At 44.2% G+C, this 21266-nt stretch overlaps 1 protein-coding gene across 5 annotated transcripts in view; it reads left to right on the top strand.

The window, feature by feature from the left end:
• Positions 1-21266, top strand: part of CDH10 (cadherin 10) — a 261240-nt gene that overhangs the window by 182102 nt on the left and 57872 nt on the right. For all 5 annotated transcript variants that reach the window (XM_019521470.1, XM_019521494.1, XM_019521478.1 and 2 more), the window contains exons 4-5: positions 18299-18418; positions 18811-18978. In XM_019521470.1, coding sequence (XP_019377015.1) covers positions 18299-18418; positions 18811-18978 — 288 coding nt within the window. The remainder of the gene's footprint in view (positions 1-18298; positions 18419-18810; positions 18979-21266) is intronic.

Genomic DNA, 21266 nt, shown 5'->3' with positions numbered 1-21266 from the left:
TGCGGTGGACTAATTTGCTGTGCAGTAAATGCCTACACATGTAGATGGTGACTCTTTACTGCACAGTAGATTAGTCTACTGCGCAATAAAGCATCTTGTGTAGACACGGCCACTCATGCGTTCAATGCTGAAAGTCCTGGGTTCAGACATCACTCTTGGCCTAACTTGAGTAAGTTAAAATAACACTGGTGTAAAATGGATTACACATTCTGATGCACTTAAATTAAATGGAGTTTAGATTTAGATTTTAAATTTAGATTTTTCTTTCTTTCCAAAGAATTTTGTTAATGTTGTGATATCTTCTTTCCCTCCCCGTTTTTTTTCCTCCACCCGTTTCCCCATCCCATTTATAGTTTTATGGCTGCATTCCCAGATGCTTATCTTTTTAGTTAGTATAAACATTTTTTGTTTTCTTTTTCTCAGTTATAGCTTGAAATTAACCCTGTCCTAGCAGGAATGGCTGCTCCTGCACCCAGCAGCTGGCATGAGGATGCCTCTCAGAACCTCCCCATTACCCATGGCTTGAGGGTTCACACCCCTCCCTGCACTGGGGTCGAGGTCTGCCTAGATGCCCTTGCTAGTCTCCTGAGACAGCGTAACATATGTTACGCAGGTCATATTAACACGGTCCCAATGATTTACTTGAGAGATTCCACCCCAGTTAACAGGGTGTGCACAGAGGGCCTGGACATTGCAGGCACACACTATTTTGTCACACCCCTAGACACCCCAGCAGTGAGGGTGATGATTTCTAATGTGTCCCTGCATGTGACCGATCAGGAGCTGGTGAAGGAACTCAAGCCCTATGGGGTTCTTACTAGTCCCTTTCACTGATTGATGATATGAAGCAAGAACCCAAAACTAAGGCATGTACTGTCTTTTTGAAGGCAGGTTTTCATGATTCTCAGGGAGGGCCCATGGTCTCTGCCTTATCAATGCGCAGGGGTTTGTGATCTATTTTTCCTTTGGGGAGATCATGTTTCCACTGTGGTAGCTTTTCCCACCTGTCCAGTGCCCATGGGGGAGATCAGCTGGAACATCAGTAGCACTGATGGATGGCTCATCCACCTCTGGGACACAAGCCCCACCCAGTGAGGCTGGGAGTTTTTCCCGACCTCCTTCCACCCCTGTTCCATCTGAGGGGGCTGGAGTTTCTGGCATGAGAGCGCCAACCATCAGAGGGGCTGGGACTAGGCCTCAACCCTCCCCTGCACCCATTCCACCTACAGTGCCCACCCCCACAGGTACAGAGACAACATCAGGTAGGGAGGCTGATGCCTCCACTTGCCCCCTGCCTGCCCTGACTGCCCCAGTTGAGGCACCTGGGGTGGTTGGCAATGATCACACCAAGGCCCTGTTGAATGATGGGGGTCAGGCCTTCTCCCAGTTGCTCTCCACCATGGCTTTGTCTGAGGTGGATGGCCCTGGGGAGGCAGGCCAGAAGCAGTCTGCCATGAAGAAGAAGAAGAACAAAGAGAAAGTGAACAGGACTACTCAGGACACCCCATACCCACTGAGACCTTTCTCAGCTGGTGCTGGGGGGGGCCCTGCTGGAGAGCCTGGCCCCGATCTGGCTGTCATGTCAATGACCTTGTTGACCAGGAATGGGGGCAGCTTGGAGGTGGGGGAGGTGAAGGTGGGGGTCACCAACCCCTCGCCTGTCTTCCAGCTTCTGGAGGCGGGAGGCAGTAAAAGCTATGCACCATACCTCTTTTCTGGAGATCTGACCCAGGGGGTGGCAGAGGAGTCTGCTGACATCTTGGTCACATCCCAGGCTACTGAATTAGATGAGAAGGCTAGTAAGATGGAGATCCAGCTTTCTGAGTGTTGCAAGCGACCTTGAGAGCAGGATAACCTCTCTTCCCGCAAGAAGGTGGGGATTGCTCTTTGAGAGCCAGTCCTTTACCAGGGCAATCAGAGGAGGTTGATGGGTTTTAGATATTGAGGGTGTTGATGCTGCATTTGTGGGTGAGCTCCCAGATAGGGTGCAACCTCACCGTGTGTCTGTCAGAAATGTGTAGCCCATGTTGGCAGACCCGCCCTGGGTCGGTCCTGACTATGGGTGCTTCTGACCTTTTTGAAACAAACTAAAGGACAGAAGAATGTAGCAGGGAACATCACCCAATGGTGCACAGATCCTAAAGTTTTTATCAAGGCTGCCAGAGCTGTGGTCAAACTTATGCAACAAGATCTAGGCACTTGGCAGATGGCTTACCATCTGGAGAAGCTTGCACAGCGGGTGAGAGATGAGTGGGCCCTGGCAGGGTCCCTGGAGTACAGTAGGGCATGATAGGCCTTTTCTGACCTGTCTCTGCTTTTTGCTCTGCTCTCGGGGGCTTGCTCTTTTACCTACACCTTACCTCACTTTTCCATACCCACACCCATGGCAGCCACAACTATTAGCACTTTTAACATCAACGGCTGTTGAAATCCGGTGAAACAGGAGGCCGTCCTGGAGCTTCTGTGTCAGAGGCAGCTGGCTGTTGCCTTCCTCCAGGAGACACATTCTGACAGGATCAACCAGTTGGCTTGGCACACTGCCTGGTGAGGCCACTTGTTCCTGAGTCGTGGCACCAACCTTAGCGCCAGGGTTGCAACTCTTCTATCATCACAACTTCAGCATGATATGGTGGTGGCATGGGAGATTGTCCCTGGTCATCTGCTGACTGTCCGTGTCACCCTTGCACAACACCATTTGCTACTCATCACTGTTTATGCACCAGGATGGTCAGGAAAGGGTCACTTTCTTCAAGACCCTGGTCACCCTCTTGAGTGATGCTAGTGAGGATGATGACCTGCTTTTTGTAAGTGGGGACTTTGATTGCGTCACTGACATCCCGCTCAATTGTACAGGGCCTGAGCCTCACCTGCCCTCAGCTCACAAAAACTGCAGTCTGTCTTGGAGACTGCAGGCCTCATGGATGTCTGGTGAGCCTTGCACCCCAATGCATGCCAATACATCTGGGCCAGGATGAGTGCCGGGGGTCTCACTATGGCCCACCTTGACCGCATTTATGTCAACAGGCACCATCTGCCACTCCTACGCAGTGGCCTCCCTCAGGCCTGCCAGACCATGGCCTGGCTTGCTGCGAATTGAGCCTGCTGGGGAAAACCTGTGCACAAGCACCCTATTGGTATTTCAACATCAGCCTTCTTCAAGACTCTTACTTCCAGGACTGCTTCACTGACTTTTGGTGGGGCTGGGAGGCCACAAGACTGAATTTCTCCTTTTGGAAGCTATGGTGGGATGTGGGGAAGGTACAGATCCAGGCTTTTTGCCAGCAGTACACTCAGCTGGCCACTAATGAACTGTGCCGCCATATCAGAGAGCTGGAGGAAGATGTGGTAGAGCTCAAGGCTGCCCTGCTGGCTGCTGGCAGTGATGCAGTGCTGCGCAAGAGCCTCCGGTTCCACAGGAAGTGCCTGCATGACTTGGCAGAGAGCGCGTCCTGTGAAGTGAGGATCCGTACCTGCTGCCAAGAGCTGGCTGAAACAGATGCCCCAACTGCTTCTTCTTCAAACTAAAGTGACAGCGGACAGTGAGCAGTCTTAGATCACTTCAAGACCCTGAGGGCCAGGTATTCACTGACCCAGGTGAAGTACGTGAGCACTCTGTTGCCTTCTATCATGACCTGTTTGCGGCTGAGCCATCCTGCTCTGAGGCCATGCAGAAACTCCAAGCAGTCCTGCCACACCTTGGTGCCCTGGAGGCCAGTGAACTTGAGCAGGATTTGTGTCTGGTGGAGCTGGGAGCTGCCGCAGCTGGCATCACCTCCGGCAAAGCCCCAAGCCTTGACAGGTCACCTGCTGAGTTTTACATGACTTTGTGGCCTCTTCTTATCCCCTGTCTCCTGCGCATTTTCCAGGAGAACCTTGCCGACAAGGTCTTGCCAATCAGCTGCCGCCATGCAGTGTTTACGCTGCTGCCCAAGAAAGGATACTTTGGCTGCATTAAGAACTGGGGGCTGGTCTCCCTGCTATGCGTGGACTACAAGATTTTGGCCAAGGTGCTGGCAACCCGCCTCCACACCATCATGGCCTCCATCACTGGGCCTGAGCAGAGCTACTGCATGCCAGGCAGAACCATCCAAGACATCCTGTTTCTGCTACGCAACCTACTCAGAGCCAGCAAACTTTTTGGCCTAGAGATTGGCCTCCTCTCTCTGGATCAGGAGAAAGCCTTTCACAGGGTGGACCATGCCTACCTCTTTCAGACCCTGGAGGCTTTTTGCTTTGGGTCCCTTTTCACCAGGGCCCTCTGGGTCTTGTATCAAGACACTTCCAGTCTGCTCAAGGTGAACGGGGTGTTCTGTACCCCTTTCCCTGCACACAGAGGCATCCATCAGGGCTTCCCCCTGTCAGGCATGCTCTATGCCCTGGCCATTGAGCCACTGCTGCATGCGCTGTGGCATCGCCTGAGTGGTGTGGCCTTGCCATCAGCCATGGGCCTGTCCATTGCCCCTCTCCTCCGGCTATCAGCATATGCAGACGACGTGACCATCTTCCTTAACACCCAGGAAGACATGGAGGCCCTGACAGACTGCCAGCGTGCTTATGAACATGCCTCTTCAGCCCATATCAACTGGGCCAAGAATAATACCCTGCTGCTTGGTGTGTGGATCAACGCAACCCCCTAGATTTGCCAGTGGGCCTCACCTGCGCTGCAAGGGCCTTAAGGTCCTGGGTGCATTCCTAGGGCCATCAACCTTCATGGCTTGCAGCTGGGACGGCCTCGAGGAAGGGGTAGAGGCCCACCTACAACAGTGGCACTGGCAGCTACCCAGCCTCTCCTACCGTGGACATGTTCTTATTGTGAACAACCTGGTGGTGGTGATCTTGTGGCACTGGTGCACCATACTTGATCCAACACAAGACCTACTCAAGAGACTCCAGCGCCTCTTGGTCAATTTTTTCTGGGATGGGTGCCACTGGCTCCCACGAGCTGTCCTTTACCTACCTGTAGCTGAGGGAGGCCAGAGTTTGGTTGACCTTGTGAGCAAGGTGGCCGCCTTCTGCCTGCAGGCCCTTCAATGACATATGTACATTGAGGAGTGCCTACCTTGGAAACAACTGGCATGCCGGTTTCTGCAGAGGGTGGGGGCCCTTGGCTTTGACCATGAGCTCTTCCTGTTGGACCTCATGCTTTTGAACTGGACAGTGCTTCTGGCTTTCTACCACGGCATGGTATGAGCCTGGCAGGCCACTTTCCACCTCCAGTCCCAGGCCCGTCACCTGCAGTTCTGCAGCTGCTGAGTGAATCCCTGGTGCACAACTCAGCTCTGAGGCACCCCATGCCGAGCCAGGCCTCTGCCAGCCTCAAGGTCATTCTTATCCAGGTGTGTGTCCTCTGCCTGAGCCATCTCCTTGACCCCGCTCGGTCAGACTGGCTCTCATCCAAGACCTTGACCACCTGGCTGGGCATGCGCTCCGGCTGCAGTGTCAGCCATCTCCTGTGTGACATCTGGGCTGCCCTCCCATTGGAGGCAGCAGCCACCCTGGACAACTATCTCTGGGTGGGCCAGGTCCTCTGCACCACAGATATCCTGAGAGAAGGTTTTTTCCCCACGCTGCCAGTCACCCCAGCCATGGCCAGCAAGCTGGCCAGTGGCCCTGGCACTCTGCTGATGCTCCCTGTGCCTCCTGACAGTGACACAGGTTGCCCCTTTGCTTTTCTGTTGCGTGGACATGTCCAGTGGTTCTGGACATGAACCACCTACATGCCTGGGTAGTTCATGTCCATCATATCCAAGTGCTGGTGGGCCTCCCCAATACACCGTGGTGACAGCGCCTGGGGCTACCAGATTCCCCACCAGCCCACCCGGCATGGCACACATTGTATAAGCCACGAACCACCAAGAAGACTGGTGACCTGCAGTGGCAGTTGCTGCACGGCATCCTAGCCACTGGCATGTTTGCATCCCATTTTGACCCAGCTGCCTCGACAGCCTGTCTTATTTGCCCAGGGGGTGTTGAGGAGACCCTCTTTCATGCCTTCCTTAACTGTCCCCGCCTGCGGCCATTCTTTGTCACCCTCGAGTCACTACTGCGAGAGCTGGGCAGGAGCTTTTCAGAGATCACCTATGTGTGCTTCTACCCATACCAGGTGGGTGACAAGGGCCCTGTCTGCCTCGCCAACTTCTTACTGGGTCAGGCCAAGTTGGCCGTCCTCAAGAGCTGCCGAAACCGGCTTGCCGGGACCGGCTCAGATGATGCTCTGCAGCTTTTCTGCCTCCTGGTGCAGGTGTGCCTCTCACTGGAGTTTGATCACGCTGTGCTCCAGTGGGCGGTGCCTGCCTTTGAGACATGCTGGACCTTTGAGGGAGTGATGAGCCATGTGGAGGACAGCCGTCTCAAATACACACTCTGATGTCATGACCGGTCTGGGTAACCAGGCTGGCTCAGTGTCAGGCTATGACTTTCAACTCATATCGTGTCCTGGGCCCTCAACAGGCTGCATTTTTGCTTTCTTTTTGTGTGAGAAGTTGAAGGTTTTGTCACGTGTATGATTGGATAGAGTAGGGTAGGAATTGTTTATTTATAATTATGACCATGTGGCCGGCACTCTGACCACATAACTAGTATGTAAGACACAATGTGGAATGTAGCGAAAGTGTCTGTCATGGTGTGATGTGTTGAATGAAATGACATGGTGTTCTTGGTTTGATACAAATAGTTGTTTTTTTCTTTTGTAAGCAGCCGCCCTTTTTGTATCCCTGAACCCCTGAATAAAGTAGTTAAAAAGTCAAAGTCCTTCTTTCCTTCCCTGCCACCTGGCCCCAACAACAACTGCCACCATGACCCCCCCCACTTTGCCTCCCCCTGCCAGGGCCTGCCAGCTTCCCTCCCCACTGCCTCCCCCTCCTTGCCAGCTGTTGTCAGGGCTACCTTCCAACTCCCCTTCCTCCATTCCTCCCCACCACCTGGCCCCGGCAACAGCCACCATTGTGACTCCCCCCCCCTTTACTGCCCCCTTCTCTGCTCCCCTTCCTCCCTGCCTGCCTGCCACCTCCCCCTCCCTGCTGGCTGTACTAGGGGGCATCAGGGATGGGCAGGGGGGAGCTGCCACCACGATACCCCCTTCACCTTCAGGCAGGGAGGCGTGGGGAAGCTTCAGTGCTCAGGTGGGTGGGGCATGTTTGCTGCCGCCACAAACCTCCCTGGCAGCAGCTCAAACATGGGCCCACATAGCCCAGATCCACGCAGCCAGTTGCCATCCTCTTGGCAGCACATGTGCAGTTGGCCAAAAGCATTTATGAGATTCGAGAGAATTCTATCAGATATGTTTTTTGAAATATTTTAAAGAATTTAATGAAGAATACTATGGGGACCCAAAATTCTATGGATTTCCATTGTATTCAGTCCTTTTAAATAACTCTGTGAGGGCAGGGAGACAATCTCACCTCTTTCCAAGAACTGTCAAACTTTGTAAATAGCTGTTCTATAATTTACCTAGGATGGAAACACCTGTCACATTTGTGCCATCATAAAATATTTATGACAGCACAAAGGCCCAAATTGTGACAGTGACAGTAGTATAAATTTATGCTGCTTTTGTTTTTCAGCAGACATATGTTTGCTTTACGGTGGGAAAGCATGGTCAGACTGGAGCTGTCCATGTTCTGAAGCTGCCCCAGGACAGCACTCCCAGGGTTTCAGAGGCCCAATACTGTGGGACAATGAACAATGTCTGTGTTACCCAATGAAGTGGATGGATCAGCTGTGCTGGGACTCATCCTGATACAACTGATGTGCTTCACTTGGTGATGTCTGTTTATAGTCTTAGGGTATGTCTAAACTATATAGGCTACCTTGGCTAACAGAACTAGGGAGATATCTGTGAGATACTATATTGTGTTTTCAAGTCTCATTTTATTTAAATCTAGCTTGGCATTTCCATGCCCTTTAGACTGTTTTGCTGACCAGCCTGTCTTCCTTCTTTTAAATTTGAAACATTTTACCAGGATTTAATTTACCATTTCCTTTCCTCTGCCTCCAAATATAACATTTCTCAAGCAAACCAGTCAAGTTTTTAACCATCAGATCTTTCCTCCATTGCACAAGTGAAGTTTTATTACCTATTAATCCCCATTCTCTTTATAAGACTATCTATTATCTATATCTCTGTATCTATCTATAACAATAGATGTAAATATAGTTATCTATAGATCGATAGATAGATATACAGCAGCCCATTAAATGTGTGAATGTGCAACAAGGAAAAAGGTGCAAGAAATAGCTGCTAAGTAAAACTGAAATAGTGAATTTAAGAACTGCCATACTATGGCAGACCAATATCCTGCTCTGTCAGTGGCAAATATAACTGTAATCTAACTGAACTGTAAATATAACTGAAATCTAAGGCGAAGATTTTTCCCCAGTCAACATGACAGGGAGCCCCCTTGTCTTAGACTTGAGCATAAGCAAGGGATGGGTCAACAGCTGTGGATCAGACCCCAGCTCCAAGCTTGGGGTCAGAGTTGGAGCTGCAGCCCCAAGGAGCCTCTGCAAGGGGAAGGTAAGTGGCAGCAGGGAGCAAAAGCGGGTGTTTGCTCTCTGCCACTGCTTACCTTCCCCTTGAAGCTCTGGATCCTGCTGGGGCCTGCTTTGGCTGCAGTCAGGAAGCACAGAGTACATCCCGCCTCCAGGCCCAGTCTGTCCACACAGCAGTGACAGAAGCTCTGGGTCCAGGGCTGAAGCTGCTGCTGCTGCTGCTGCTGTAACAGTAGGCTTAGCAGAATTACATTTTATTTTTCTAAATAATTTTGATGGATAATATTGATGTTTATTTTTAAGCACTTATTTAGATTTGTATCAATTTAAATTAAATTAACGATGTAAAGATCTGCCTTTGGGATGGAAGAAAAGAACAATGAAAAGGCCAAGAAAACATCACAACTTATATCCTTTCTAACTGGAGTCTTTCTCTCCACATACCAATCTCTCCAGTAGGCTGCTTTGCCTCTTTTTACATTCTCTTCCCTGTTCTCTGCAGTTGAGTTGTCCCACTCAGGCATCAGGAACTCCCTGCCACTGCTTCACATACTGTCCTCCACAGGTCCTGTCCCCCAACCCTCCGAGCTGGGGGGGCTCCAATTCCCTTCTCCCCGCAGCATATCTGGGGAAACCCCAGACTGACTTCACTCTCCTGCCTTCTCCCCCATCCTCATAGAGCATGGGAGCTTACAGAGGGGAGCAGAGCTAGGGGACAGACACTGTAAACAGCAGCCTCTCTCTGCCAATCAGCTCCAAAGGGAAGCTGAATCGCACACCCTTCTCATCCAACAATGAATGCCTGTTGGATTGGGAGGGTTAGCGTAACTCATGCTTTCTGTGAAGCATCATGAGTTAGACTGTGAGTTGCACATCTGTCAGCACCCATATTGCTCTCCACTAAGCAGTAGATGATAGCTAGTGCATTTATGAGATATTCTGTCTTGGACTGTGATACTAGATAAATGTGTCATATAGTTCTGCTGTCATCTTCTGTCTCTTGTTCATAACCTTAAGTCCTTTATTATCTTGTTCATTTTTCCTAAATCCTTCTGTAGGTGGAGATGAATGAGCTATCTTCAGGATCCTGCATTTGGGTAAATAGGCCAGTCAGCGGCCTGCTGTCCTTGAGCTCATTGTATAGGTTACTCTAAATATCTGCTCCCTTTCTGTGTTATTTCCTTATTCTGTCCTCCCAGAAAACAAACAAAGAAACAAATCTCTCAGAATTTTCTTCCAGCTGTGTTCTTTCCCAGTGTTTCTTCCTTTCCTTTTCGTTTTGTTGGGGTTTCTTTGAACAGCTCCAGTCTGCCCATGCTTTCCCACTATAAAAAGATATATATATATAAGATATGTATAAAAAAGATATATATAAATATATATATATAGCCCATATCTTCAGGGCTTAGCAACTTTTTCTATGCATTGCTTAGTCTGTGATTTTCTCAGCATGTCTGATAGCTGTCATCCTTCCTGGTTGGTCTTCTATTCCTCTAATCTCTCCCACCCTCTTGGATTATGGATATCAATGCACTTCATACAAGTGTAGCCTCCCTCTGGGCTCACATCCGATCTACAGCTTGGGCATCCCACAGTTAGCCTGTCATCTTTACATACAGTTTTCCTTTTGTCTTTCCCTTCAGAAGTCCAGTAGAAAGTATTTATAGCTACAACTGCTCTGCTTGCTCTCCAGGCTCACTCCCTCATTAGTACTGTATGTCCCCTTTTCCCACTGCTAGATCCTCTCGCTTCTACCATGGAAATAATTTATTGCTGTAGCACTCTCTTCTTATTTAAGTCAATTGTTGTGCTAACACTTCGGATGTTTTTCTTTTCTGACCTTTCTTTCTTTTCTTAATTTCCCAACAAAACCTCCCTGCATCTGCTGAGTTCATCTCAAAATGGCAGGTCTTAATGGCTTTTATACTTGCATTACATCTTCACCTTTCTAAACAAATGCATTCTCAGTTCACTCACTACACACCAAATTAAAATCTAGGATTAGCAGAGAAAAAGTATCATGAACCAATTATTGTTTCTCCCTCAAGAGACTGATTTAGGAGACTCTGATCTCTAATGCTTGTTTTTTTCCAGCTTCCTTTTGCTGATTTATAGGAAGGTCCATTTGCCTGGAGCTCGTTTCTGATGTTACTTTCCCGACACATGTTGTCCCTGAGTTTTTCTGCCTTATCTCCTCAAGTCGGAAACCGTAAACTGTTCTTTCCCTTCATTTTCTCTAGAAGCAGCAGATAGATTTTGCTTATTTCAACATCCTATTTGTAGAGGCAGTTTAGGCAGTTTAGAAGGGAAATGTGTAGTAAAAACCCATAACAAGGAGTTAAAAGGTAAGAGTCCTCACCTGAACTCTGCTACAGATTTCCTGTATGGTTTTGTTCTATTTCATTTTCCCTTGCGATACTTATTTAGATATGGTTCTACCTCATAAATATGTTAAGAAGTTTAAGTCACTAATATTTGTAAAGGTTTCCTTTAAGATGCTTATAGAGAAGGGACTAAAAGGGTAAAGTGTATTAATTGTTTGTATAACCTAAGCCAACCTTCAGGGATATTCAAGAATTTTAATTCCGTTATTAGATCTGTAATAATGTGATAAATGCTTGTTTATTTCTAAATGTATAAGTTAGATACTGGGGGCTTGCTTCACTACTGTATAACTTCAGTTTATACCACCATAATATCAGGAAGAATGCCACAGCAAAATCTCTACTCATAAAATTAGGAGTTATATCAGGGTGAAACTGAATCAATATAATAATCCTAAATTATATGGTTTGTGCCAGTTTTCCAGTACAATACAACTGCTCTGCACTATTCAAAAAGTAGCTGGAGTGTATTGAGTTGATGATGCCTTATGCTACTATAGAATGAGAGACAGGGCCGTACTGCCTGAGAGCCAACATCTTTATTAGAAGCTATATCTGTATATCCACAGAGTAGAATTTAACTGTAAATCTGCATGTTGTAATGGATTTATATTTCCTTCTTCACAAGTTAAATAACCTGGCATTATAGTTTCATACTTTCATAGTTTGTAGGGTCAGAAGGAACCTGAGCATATCATCAAGTCCAGCCCCCTGCCATGCCAGGAAAGAGTACTGGGGTCCAGTGAGCCCAGCAAGGTGATTGTCTAGTCTTGTCTTAAAGACCCCCAGGGTAGGAGCCAGCACCACTTCGCTTGGAAGTTGGTTCCAGATCCTAGCTGCCCTGACAGTGAAGTAGCACCTCCTGATGTCTTGTCTGAATCTACCCTCTGCCAGCTTGTGACCGTTATTTCTAGTCACTCCTGGTAGAGCTCGGGGGAACAGGAACTCTCCCAGTGCCTGCTGGTCCCCTCTTACTACTTTGTAACAGGCCACTAGATCCCCCCTCAGCCTTCTCTTATGAAGGCTAAACAGGTTCAGGTCCTGTAGCCTGTCCTTGTAGGGCCTGCCCTGCTGCCCTCTGATCATGCGAGTGGCCCTCCTCTGGACCCTCTCCATGTTGTCCACATCCCTCTTGAAGTGCGGCGCCCAGAACTGGACGCAGTACTCCAACTGTGGCCTGACCAGTGCCACATAGAGGGGGAGGATCACCTCCTTGGACCTTCTTGAGATGCATCTGTGGATGCATGACAAGGTGTGGTTGGCCTTCCTGACTGCATCCCCACACTGCCGGCCCATATTCATCTTGGCATCAATGATGACTCCAAGATCTTTTTCTGCCTCTGTGCTGATGAGAAGGGAGTTCCCCAGCCTGTAGGTATGATGCCAGTTCTTCCTCCCCAGGTGGTCAGTGTTGATACACATTTTCATCAATTTTCCTTGGTGTAATCTCACATATTTGATTGATAGTCCTGATTTATGTCAATCTAAGTGAAAGTGAAATCAGAACATTTTATTGCAGTAACTATATGTAGATAGTGAGGTATCTAAAATAATATAAAACACATGAGAACTTTACAAATGCAACCTATGCCTGGGAGTCCCATACCCAACACCATTTGAAAAAACAGAAAAATTAAGGGAAAACTTTGTGCAAATCTGACAAATATGTTTGAACATTTTTCAGCACACTATGGAATTATGTAACAAAAGAGAAGCAAAAGGGGTGCAGTTGTTTTCTGTGTTTTCAGAAAACCTTTTGATATTTTTTCATACAAAAGACTGAGCTACAAAGATTTGGTCTACATTGCATGATACATGGGAGAGCTGTTGAAATGGATTAACAATTGGCTACCAAGTGAGAAGTAAACGGTTTCTTGAAAGATAACAATGTAATATGCAGAAAGATAATGATATAGGTAGTGTTGTAAGGGTCAGTTAAGGCTTATTTTTCCATACTTTAAATGACCCAGCAAAGGATTTTGTTTCAGCAATGGATACAGGTACAGGTGAAATAGAAAGGAAGCAGCTATGCATTCAGTGTGATTTGAATAAATTAGTTTTCTTGGTTGATTAGCTGCTCATGAAATTCAGCATAGCAAAATAGAAAGTAATGAGGCTTCAGTGATCAATCAGTTGAGTTGAGCTGATCAAATTATTCCTTGGGAATGCATTATCTGACTAATTCAGTCCTTTTTGTTCATTTACAGTCATATTCCGTACTGCAGGTTAGACAGCTTCTGGACTCAGCATGGGTACATAGGGAGGGTACAAGGAGCTGTGTTTGTTTTTGTGTCCTCTTTCATTCAGTTCCTATGCAAAGTCCTGACACAAGAGTTAGTTCTAGTGTCTAAGATTGTGCGTGTCTAAAAAATATATCAAGTTCCTAGCTTTGCCTATACTACAACAGCATCTGGTTGGAGACACAAAAAGGATCAGGCAGCACTATCCAAAGAGATGGTATAAGCATTCAAAAGAATAATTCTTCCCCAAACTCCCTCTGAAAAATGTAGTGCTGCACTACCCGTAAGATAGTATTGTCCCTGACAGTACTATCTTATAGTGGCATTAATTAGTTTACTGCAACCTAATAGTGTTGTGTGTGTAGATGATGACCTTTTACTCTGCAGATAATTAGTCTGTTCTGCAGTTTAGCATGTATAGATGCAGCCATAGAGTTCAGTTCTGCTCCTGGTAACTTTAGTGTAAGGAAAAAGGCTATGCCACTACACTGGGGACACTTGCAACCATGTTCATTGCAAGTAAAAAGTAGAATAGTCGTAATAGTTTAATTGAAGCTTGGTATGGCATAGCTAAACAAGAAAAAACTTGCTTTTAGTCTGTGCACCTTAACAAAAATAGGGGAGGGAGAACTTTTTTCAGGGAGGTCTATTATTATATTTAGATTACAAGAAATATTCAAGAATAGTTGGATTTTAGGTTCACAAGAGACCATTAGAGTTAGCCTGATTTCTTATCTAAGGGGGGCTTAGGATTCCTCCCTTTTGCTCAGTCATTGAGCCCAATATCTTGATTCTGATGACTGTTCTTGACTAAAGTTTATTTTCCAGGAAGAAACCTGGTCTTGATTTCTTTCTTTAATTTAATTTCATTTAATAATTTTATTGGCTTGCAAAATGCTGTTAACATCTAATAAGAAGTTATGAAGTTAAAACAATAAATGTCTATTATTTAAAAGCCTCCATGTTTTAAAAAAAGTGGCAAAAAATGAAGAGGGAGCTTCCACTTTCTATTTATATTTCTTTTAAGTTACTCTGTAATCTAAACAGCTGTTAATTATAGGGAAGAACATAATAGCAATTCTTCATGTTTTAGCTAATTTCTTCTCATATGCAAAAAAGCACTGTCAGTGCAAAGCCTTGAAGAGGTGTGTAGCATATCCATACAACCCTAAGAAAGAAAACGTAGAAAGAAAAGCAGATGGTTTTACTCTAACATTACTCATATATCCATTAATTTAATTCTCCTATCAGCATATATATTACAAAGAAAAAAAATTACCATGTAGTAAAAAGAATTATTATTTAATATCTGGAGAGTCTTATTACCCTTCAAAATTCAATCAGCTAATACGCAGAGATCCAGTTCTACTAAATATTTAGAAAAGTTAAACATTTTTTTCCAATTCTTCCTCCAAATTATCCTCCAGGGGAGACTTCAGAAAATATCTTTCTGGTTTAGAAAACACGAAAAAAAGCCTGTTACAGTACATTTGACTTTCTTTTTTAAATGTTGCTAATTGGTCTGCAAAGTAAATGTATAGAATAAGAGCTATATGTATCAATAATACCCTGCGATGTAGCCCAGCTTTTAAAATTAAACTAGGAGGAATAATTGAGCTAGTAAAATCTGTAAGTTCCTGTTTCAAGAGGGGAAATGGGCATTACCTTGAATGAGTTGGAAATTTAAAAATCTTTCTCTCCACTGAATAATATATTACACTTTTACGATACATGCTCTGATCCTGTAAGTGCTTCTATTGTGCATAGAAAGTTGTACAAAGTTGTGCTGAAACCTTCATGAGTGAGTGGCGATTTATAATGTAAACTAAGATCTCCGTGCTTATTGATAGTATATGTTTGGTCCACTTGTACATACACTTATTTTCAAATGCACAGGGCACTGCACTTGCAAATTATAGAAGATAGAATATGTGCATAGAATGGGGGCGTAACTCAGGCATAAGGTGAGATCACTGTATTAAGTGGAAGAGTTAGCTATGCCTTTTTTGTGAGACTTATCCTTTGTTTCTATTTAATGCAGCAATCATATTAATACAGTAATTTGCACTCACATTTTCTCTGCCTTTCAGTATCACCTGACACAATTCACAATGTAAACTCTTCATGATGAACCATAAAAGCTACCATACCACAGTTTGGTGTCTTCAGTTTGGGTCATGCATAATGAAAGAGTCAGGCCATACTTTCTGACCCAGGGGAAAAAAAAAAATCCCTTAATATGTACTCTAAAATAATTCTAGTGCCATAAAAACCTGTTTACTTTGCAATGTTTGAATGCTGTCTGGCTATAATCAGCAAAGAATTTATGTATATGCTTAACTTACAGCAAGCTTGTTAGTCCCACTGACATTATGAGAACTATTCACATACATAAAATTAAGCACATGCTTAAATGTCTTGCTGTACTGCGATCAAAATTTATAGCACCCTACAGGATGTAACACCAACTGAAATAAAATGTAGTTGTCAGGCTCGTGTATCTGGCCAGGGCAATTTAAGTTAGAATCAATTGTTAAAGCAGCAGGTAACAGGTTTTGGAATCTGTCATTACAGGTTTTAGTATCCTATAGGCTAAAAATGAATGTTGCATTTGTCCCAACTGTCTGTTTTTGTCCCAGAATAGAAATGTCCCAAGACTGGTGGGAACACGTATCACCCTTCTAATTAGGGGGCACCAACATGAGTGACATTTTGTCCCACGATCAGCCACTTGAAAGTGCTCTGCAGCCATGCCTTACAAAAGTACATGACTGCAGAGCTTTTTGAAAGGGCCCAGTCCCATGACAATCTGAACTGTCATGTAATGAGGGTTCAGATGAAGGTGCTCCAAAGCAGAGCACCTTCAAAACTCCATTTTCAGAATGGGAGGCATTGAAGAGAGTGGAGGGAGCTAATTCTGGGGGTTGCCCAGCCAGCACTGGAAGGTGGGGCAGGTGGACTGCAGTCCCACAGAAGTAAGGGGGCTCCAGACCACCTGGCCAACCTTTAGCACTGGCTGAGCAATCCCCAGAATGAGCTTCTTCCACTCCCTTTCCCTCCTCACATTCTAAAAACAGTTCCAGGGCTGGGAAGGGTGAGGGACAGGGCAAGGTGAGAGTGACTGCAGACTCACAGCCTCTCTAAACTGCACCTTGATCCCCCAACCCCTGGGACCCAACAGTGAATGTCTGTTGGATTTGTAACTCATGGAGTTTACTGCAAAGTACCATGAGTTACAGCAGGAAGCCGCACTTCTGTCTGCGCCCAGGGTTGAATGAGTGGATCAATGCACTGCTGCTTTTCTGCCATTGATTCAGTACAGCAATTCTGGGGATAACTGTTCAGATATACTTTGTGCTGTCTTGGGATAAACTGTTAGTACTTCTTATCCTGTAAAGCTTTTCTTGCAAAAAACAGACATGGACTTCTGAATTATTGCACTTTCTCCTGGGATAAAATGAGTTACCACAGGACAAAAGGGATGTCTGTTTGTAACCATAGTGAATAATAGTGAAATTATTGCATTCAGTGGAGAGAAAAGAATTGGAAAAAGAGAAAAATATGCGTGAGCAGAACTTCTGGTTTGTGAAAATGCTCATAATTGATTGAACGGGCACATCTATATTTTTTTGTTTTTAATACTGTCAACCAGAGAAGCAAAGGTATATGTGTATACAGTTTATGAAGCTACTCCTCATCACTACAATGCCATTAGAGTTGAATAGGACATAGAACCTGTCTTGATGGAAGAAAAAAAAAAGTTTTTAAGGATATTGGGTAGATTATTGAACTGAAATTTTGAAATGTTCTTAAAGTTTAGAAGATTTGCTATAATTTAGATGATAATGACATTTTACATTTTAGTGTTTTAGGAAGAAAATCTATGTTTTATGTAACACTGGCTGTTTGGTTTTGTTTTCTTTCTCATTTTTCCCTTTAGAGTAGAGAAAGTGTACATAGTTAATGCTGTGTTTTTCCAAGGGCTATAAGTGAAGGTCTCATTAAACTATTCAATCATCTGTCCCTTTGATATTCCTGTATCTATAGTTTTACAACACATCCACATTATTGCACATAAAGATTTATGAGATGAGCTGACATGACTTAAACACAGATTCTTTTCATATTTAAAATGAACCCTGAAAGAAGCAAAGAGAAGAGATAACAATGCCCATTAGAAATAATAATAGTATAAACGCAAATGTCTGCTGCTGTTGTGGTTTCACTTAATAAGCTCTGAACATATATGTAGATTTAAGTTTGCTAGGTCAGATACTTAGAGCCAGATCCTAACATTAAAGGCATGTGTAGACAAAGTGGGGGTCCTAAATTGAAGCAGTGGGTTTTAAAAAACACCACTTAAATTTAGGGCTAATTAAACCCCTGTGTCATACACACACACTGCTGACTTACCTGCCTTTCTGGCAGGGAGGGGAGGGCAAGCTGCCACTGGGCGGGGTGGTGCTTCAGCTGCAGGGGTGGGGTGTGGTGCTTCCCTCTGTGGCAGCTATGTCCCCCACCCCCAGTGGCACCTTCTCGGGGGCACCCAGCTCAGGCGGTCCTGGGGAGTACTACAGCCATGGAGAGAAGCACCAGGCCCCTGCACAGTTCAGGCAGGCAGGCAGGCTCAGGTGGGGAGGGGGGCAGGGAGAGAGAGGGGGAGGGGAAAAATCAGGCTCACTGCTTTTCTTGGGCACAGCTGCTTTTCTGGGCTGCTGCCAAGCTGCCTGTAGGGCTTCCTGCAGAGCCATGGAGCTGTACAGAGACTGGTGCTTCACTCCGTAGCTATACGGTCAACAAACTAAAACTCCTCCAAGGAGTTTTACTTTGCTGCACTCCAAGTCATTTAAGGTGCATTATGCCACTGACTGTCCTACAGGGGCTGGAATTAATGCTCAATACACTGCTGAGGCGTGAAAACTCCGACACCATTAAAGCGGTGCAAAAGCATTTAGCCCACTTTAAAGTGTCATGCACACATGACTCTCATTTTGTCTACACATGGCCTAAGTGAATAAATATATTTTTGTAGTTGACTGCAAGCATATAAGGAGATGAACAAACCAAAGTTTCAAAGAAGCAGGCATCGTTGTCCATCTCAGTGAGTTTTACTTGACTGAAAACTAGTGCTTTTGCTCCTCCTTCTGGTACCATGCAGAACTAAGCTGAATTTGGATACTTCAGGTACTTCTGTGGTACAAGTCACAGCCACTGATGCCGATGACCCTTCGTATGGAAACAGTGCCAGAGTCATCTACAGTATACTTCAAGGACAGCCATATTTTTCGGTGGAGCCAGAAACAGGTTAGGAAAATAGATATTGCTTTTATTCGAACTTGGGGGTGGGTCTCTCCTTTTCTGAAAAAATCCAAGAATGCAGAGAAAATTTTTTTACAAAAAATACAAGCACTGAAATACTGCAAGGTTTCTTATTTGCTGAAAAGTAATAGCTTAAAAATACTTGTAACAAAGTAAATCACAAGTATCTTATGTTTTTGGTATACATATCCATTTTTATAACTTTACATAAAATATATAAACTGTATTGATGAATATTTATGAAGATACAAAGATCACTTTTCTAATAAATGCATATGGCAGAAATATATTTTACAGATCCATAGAAAAGTATGCATTGCATGTTACATGTCAAAAATGCAAAAATGGATAACACACACTTTCATGTTTTCTTAAAGGCATTATCAGGACTGCTTTGCCAAACATGAACAGAGAAAACAGGGAGCAGTACCAAGTAGTTATCCAGGCAAAAGACATGGGAGGCCAGATGGGTGGATTATCAGGGACCACCACAGTGAACATCACATTGACTGATGTCAACGACAATCCACCTCGATTCCCCCAGAGTAAGTAATAGTCCTACACTATAAAAACTGCAGAATAACAGAGTTAAGCAATCACCATCTGGTTTAATTTAAAGTAAATCTAGATTATGGAGCATTCATGAACAAAAGGCTTATGTGCTGAGCTATTCACTGTTATTAGAGTAGAAAATTAAATGTTATAGAACTCTTTTTTTCTAGAAATCAGTTACATAGTCCAATATAGCAACAGAAAACCTGTACTACTTTTCAGGATTATTTGGGGGGAGTGAGGCATGGTCATAAGAGCGTTAGAGTAATTCTTTTTTCCCGTTACCTATAGCTTAAATTGTTTTCTAACTGGAAAATAAAACGTAGTAATTTTACTACTGTAAAAATACATATACTGTAGTTCTGCTTAAACATTTAATCATAAAGACCCCAACTTGGTATACACATTCCTTGAAGGAAATTCCATCTGTACTTGTATAGATAAGACACCATAAAGGCTGAGATGCAAACAGCTTCCCAACATGAATGTAAATGAAATTTAACTTCACTGTTTTGGAAGCTTAAGCTTATCAAAGGACTTTATGCTGCTTTTTAACCTTTTCTGATATGACTTCCAAGTCATAGCTTCACGCTAGAATACAAAATCATTATTAGCCTTTGTTTTTGTAATGGGAAATTTTAATATTCTTATTTAATATTCTTTTTTAATATTCTTTAAAATGTTAATATTCTTTTAATATTTTGTAATGGGAAATTTGTTAAAGGTTAGTGCAGACTGAATCCTTATTCCATTAATGTTCTTTGTGCTAGGTGAGCTTACATAGATAAATGTGATGTTATAGAAATGTATAGTACTTTTCTCACAGTTGAATCAGTTCAGTTACAAAGAGTTTCAAACTAGCATACAGGTTCAATTCTCTTCTCCCACCAGTTTTATGAAAGTGCAACTCCATTGGCTTCAGTTAAGTTACCCATGACTTTCACCCTTGTCCAGTGAAGGAGAATCAGGCTCAAGATATCCTATTTTATCTTGTTCAGTTTCATAGTAGCATTTCATGGTATCATTGTTTTCTACTAACATTGCAGTCAATTTGTACCTGTTTACATATGATAACCAAGTAATAGCCTATGAATCCAGTGTGTTTAAAATTAAAAACATGGTGAAGTATTTGTCTAAATACAAGTCTTGGTCATTTATGTGCAAACTTTTTCAATACAAATTTGTTGTAGGTGACAGCTATCCTTTACCTTAATTAAACAATAGTTTTAAAAGAACATGGATTCCACTATTTGCCAGCATGCTAAATTATCCAGTTGCAAATCTTATTCACTTCTGAATTTAAAGTGGCAAATAACCAGATAGCATTGACTGGGATTTTAAAAACAAGTTTTCTAATTTAGAGTTTAAACCAGCTATAACTGACAAAGATACTATGACACAATTTAAAAACTAAGCCACTGAAATGTGCCCTATAGATTCTACTTTCTGCTGCTTAGTAAAAAATGTATGAAGGAGGATGCTATTAGTCAGACAAGTACAGGAAAGTTTCATAAAGAATGGCCTTGAGCTGATAAGTCTAGTTTAGGATTTTCTTATTAACTGCCCACTTCTCATAATGAATTTTGTTTTGTTTGTATTTAAAGCATAAAAAAGCTGAACATGTGCCTTTGGATCTGAAGGCAGGAAGAAGGGATTTCAGGAGCAGTATATGGATTTTTCATATATGTCATAATCTTGGTATTGCCATTTATAAAAACCTTGCATCTATAAATTCTGAATAGATAAACCGAAGGCAGCTAATGCTCTCGCTAGCCTTTTGGGTAAAAGTTGCTGCTAACTGGATGTACCTACATGAGATGCTTTACTAAGCATTGGACTAATCTAATGTTCACTAAACCATCACCTGCTACACATGTGCAACAATTACTACACAGTGTATTAGTCTAAGGTGCCATTTAAGCTCCTATAGATATACAGGTACTAGAAAAATGGTGTATTAACTAATGTGCTGTACCGCACATGTAGATGTTGGTTGGGAGCATACTGCTTCTGGTCAAACTAGGCAGCAGGGGGGTACAGGGGGCAGGGAGAGCTGTCCCAGTTTGGTGGGACACTGCCTGCCAGCCATGTGGAGATCAGGACCTATCCTGATCTCCAGATGGCTGGGAGAGCTGTCTTAGCTGCCTGCCAACCACATGAAAATCAGGACCTATCCCAATCTCCACGTGGTTGGAAGGGCTCTCCTGGGTGCCAGGCAGCTGCCTGCTCATTTGGGACAACTCCCCTCCCCTCCCTTCCTCTCCCCTCCCCTCCCCAAAAG

Source organism: Gavialis gangeticus, unplaced genomic scaffold (assembly GCF_001723915.1).
Source record: "Gavialis gangeticus isolate Ggan-Ray unplaced genomic scaffold, GavGan_comp1, whole genome shotgun sequence".
NCBI classification, from domain to species: Eukaryota; Metazoa; Chordata; order Crocodylia; family Gavialidae; genus Gavialis; species Gavialis gangeticus.
Note: the sequence above shows the minus strand (reverse complement) of the source record. Positions and strands in the feature narration are given on the sequence as shown.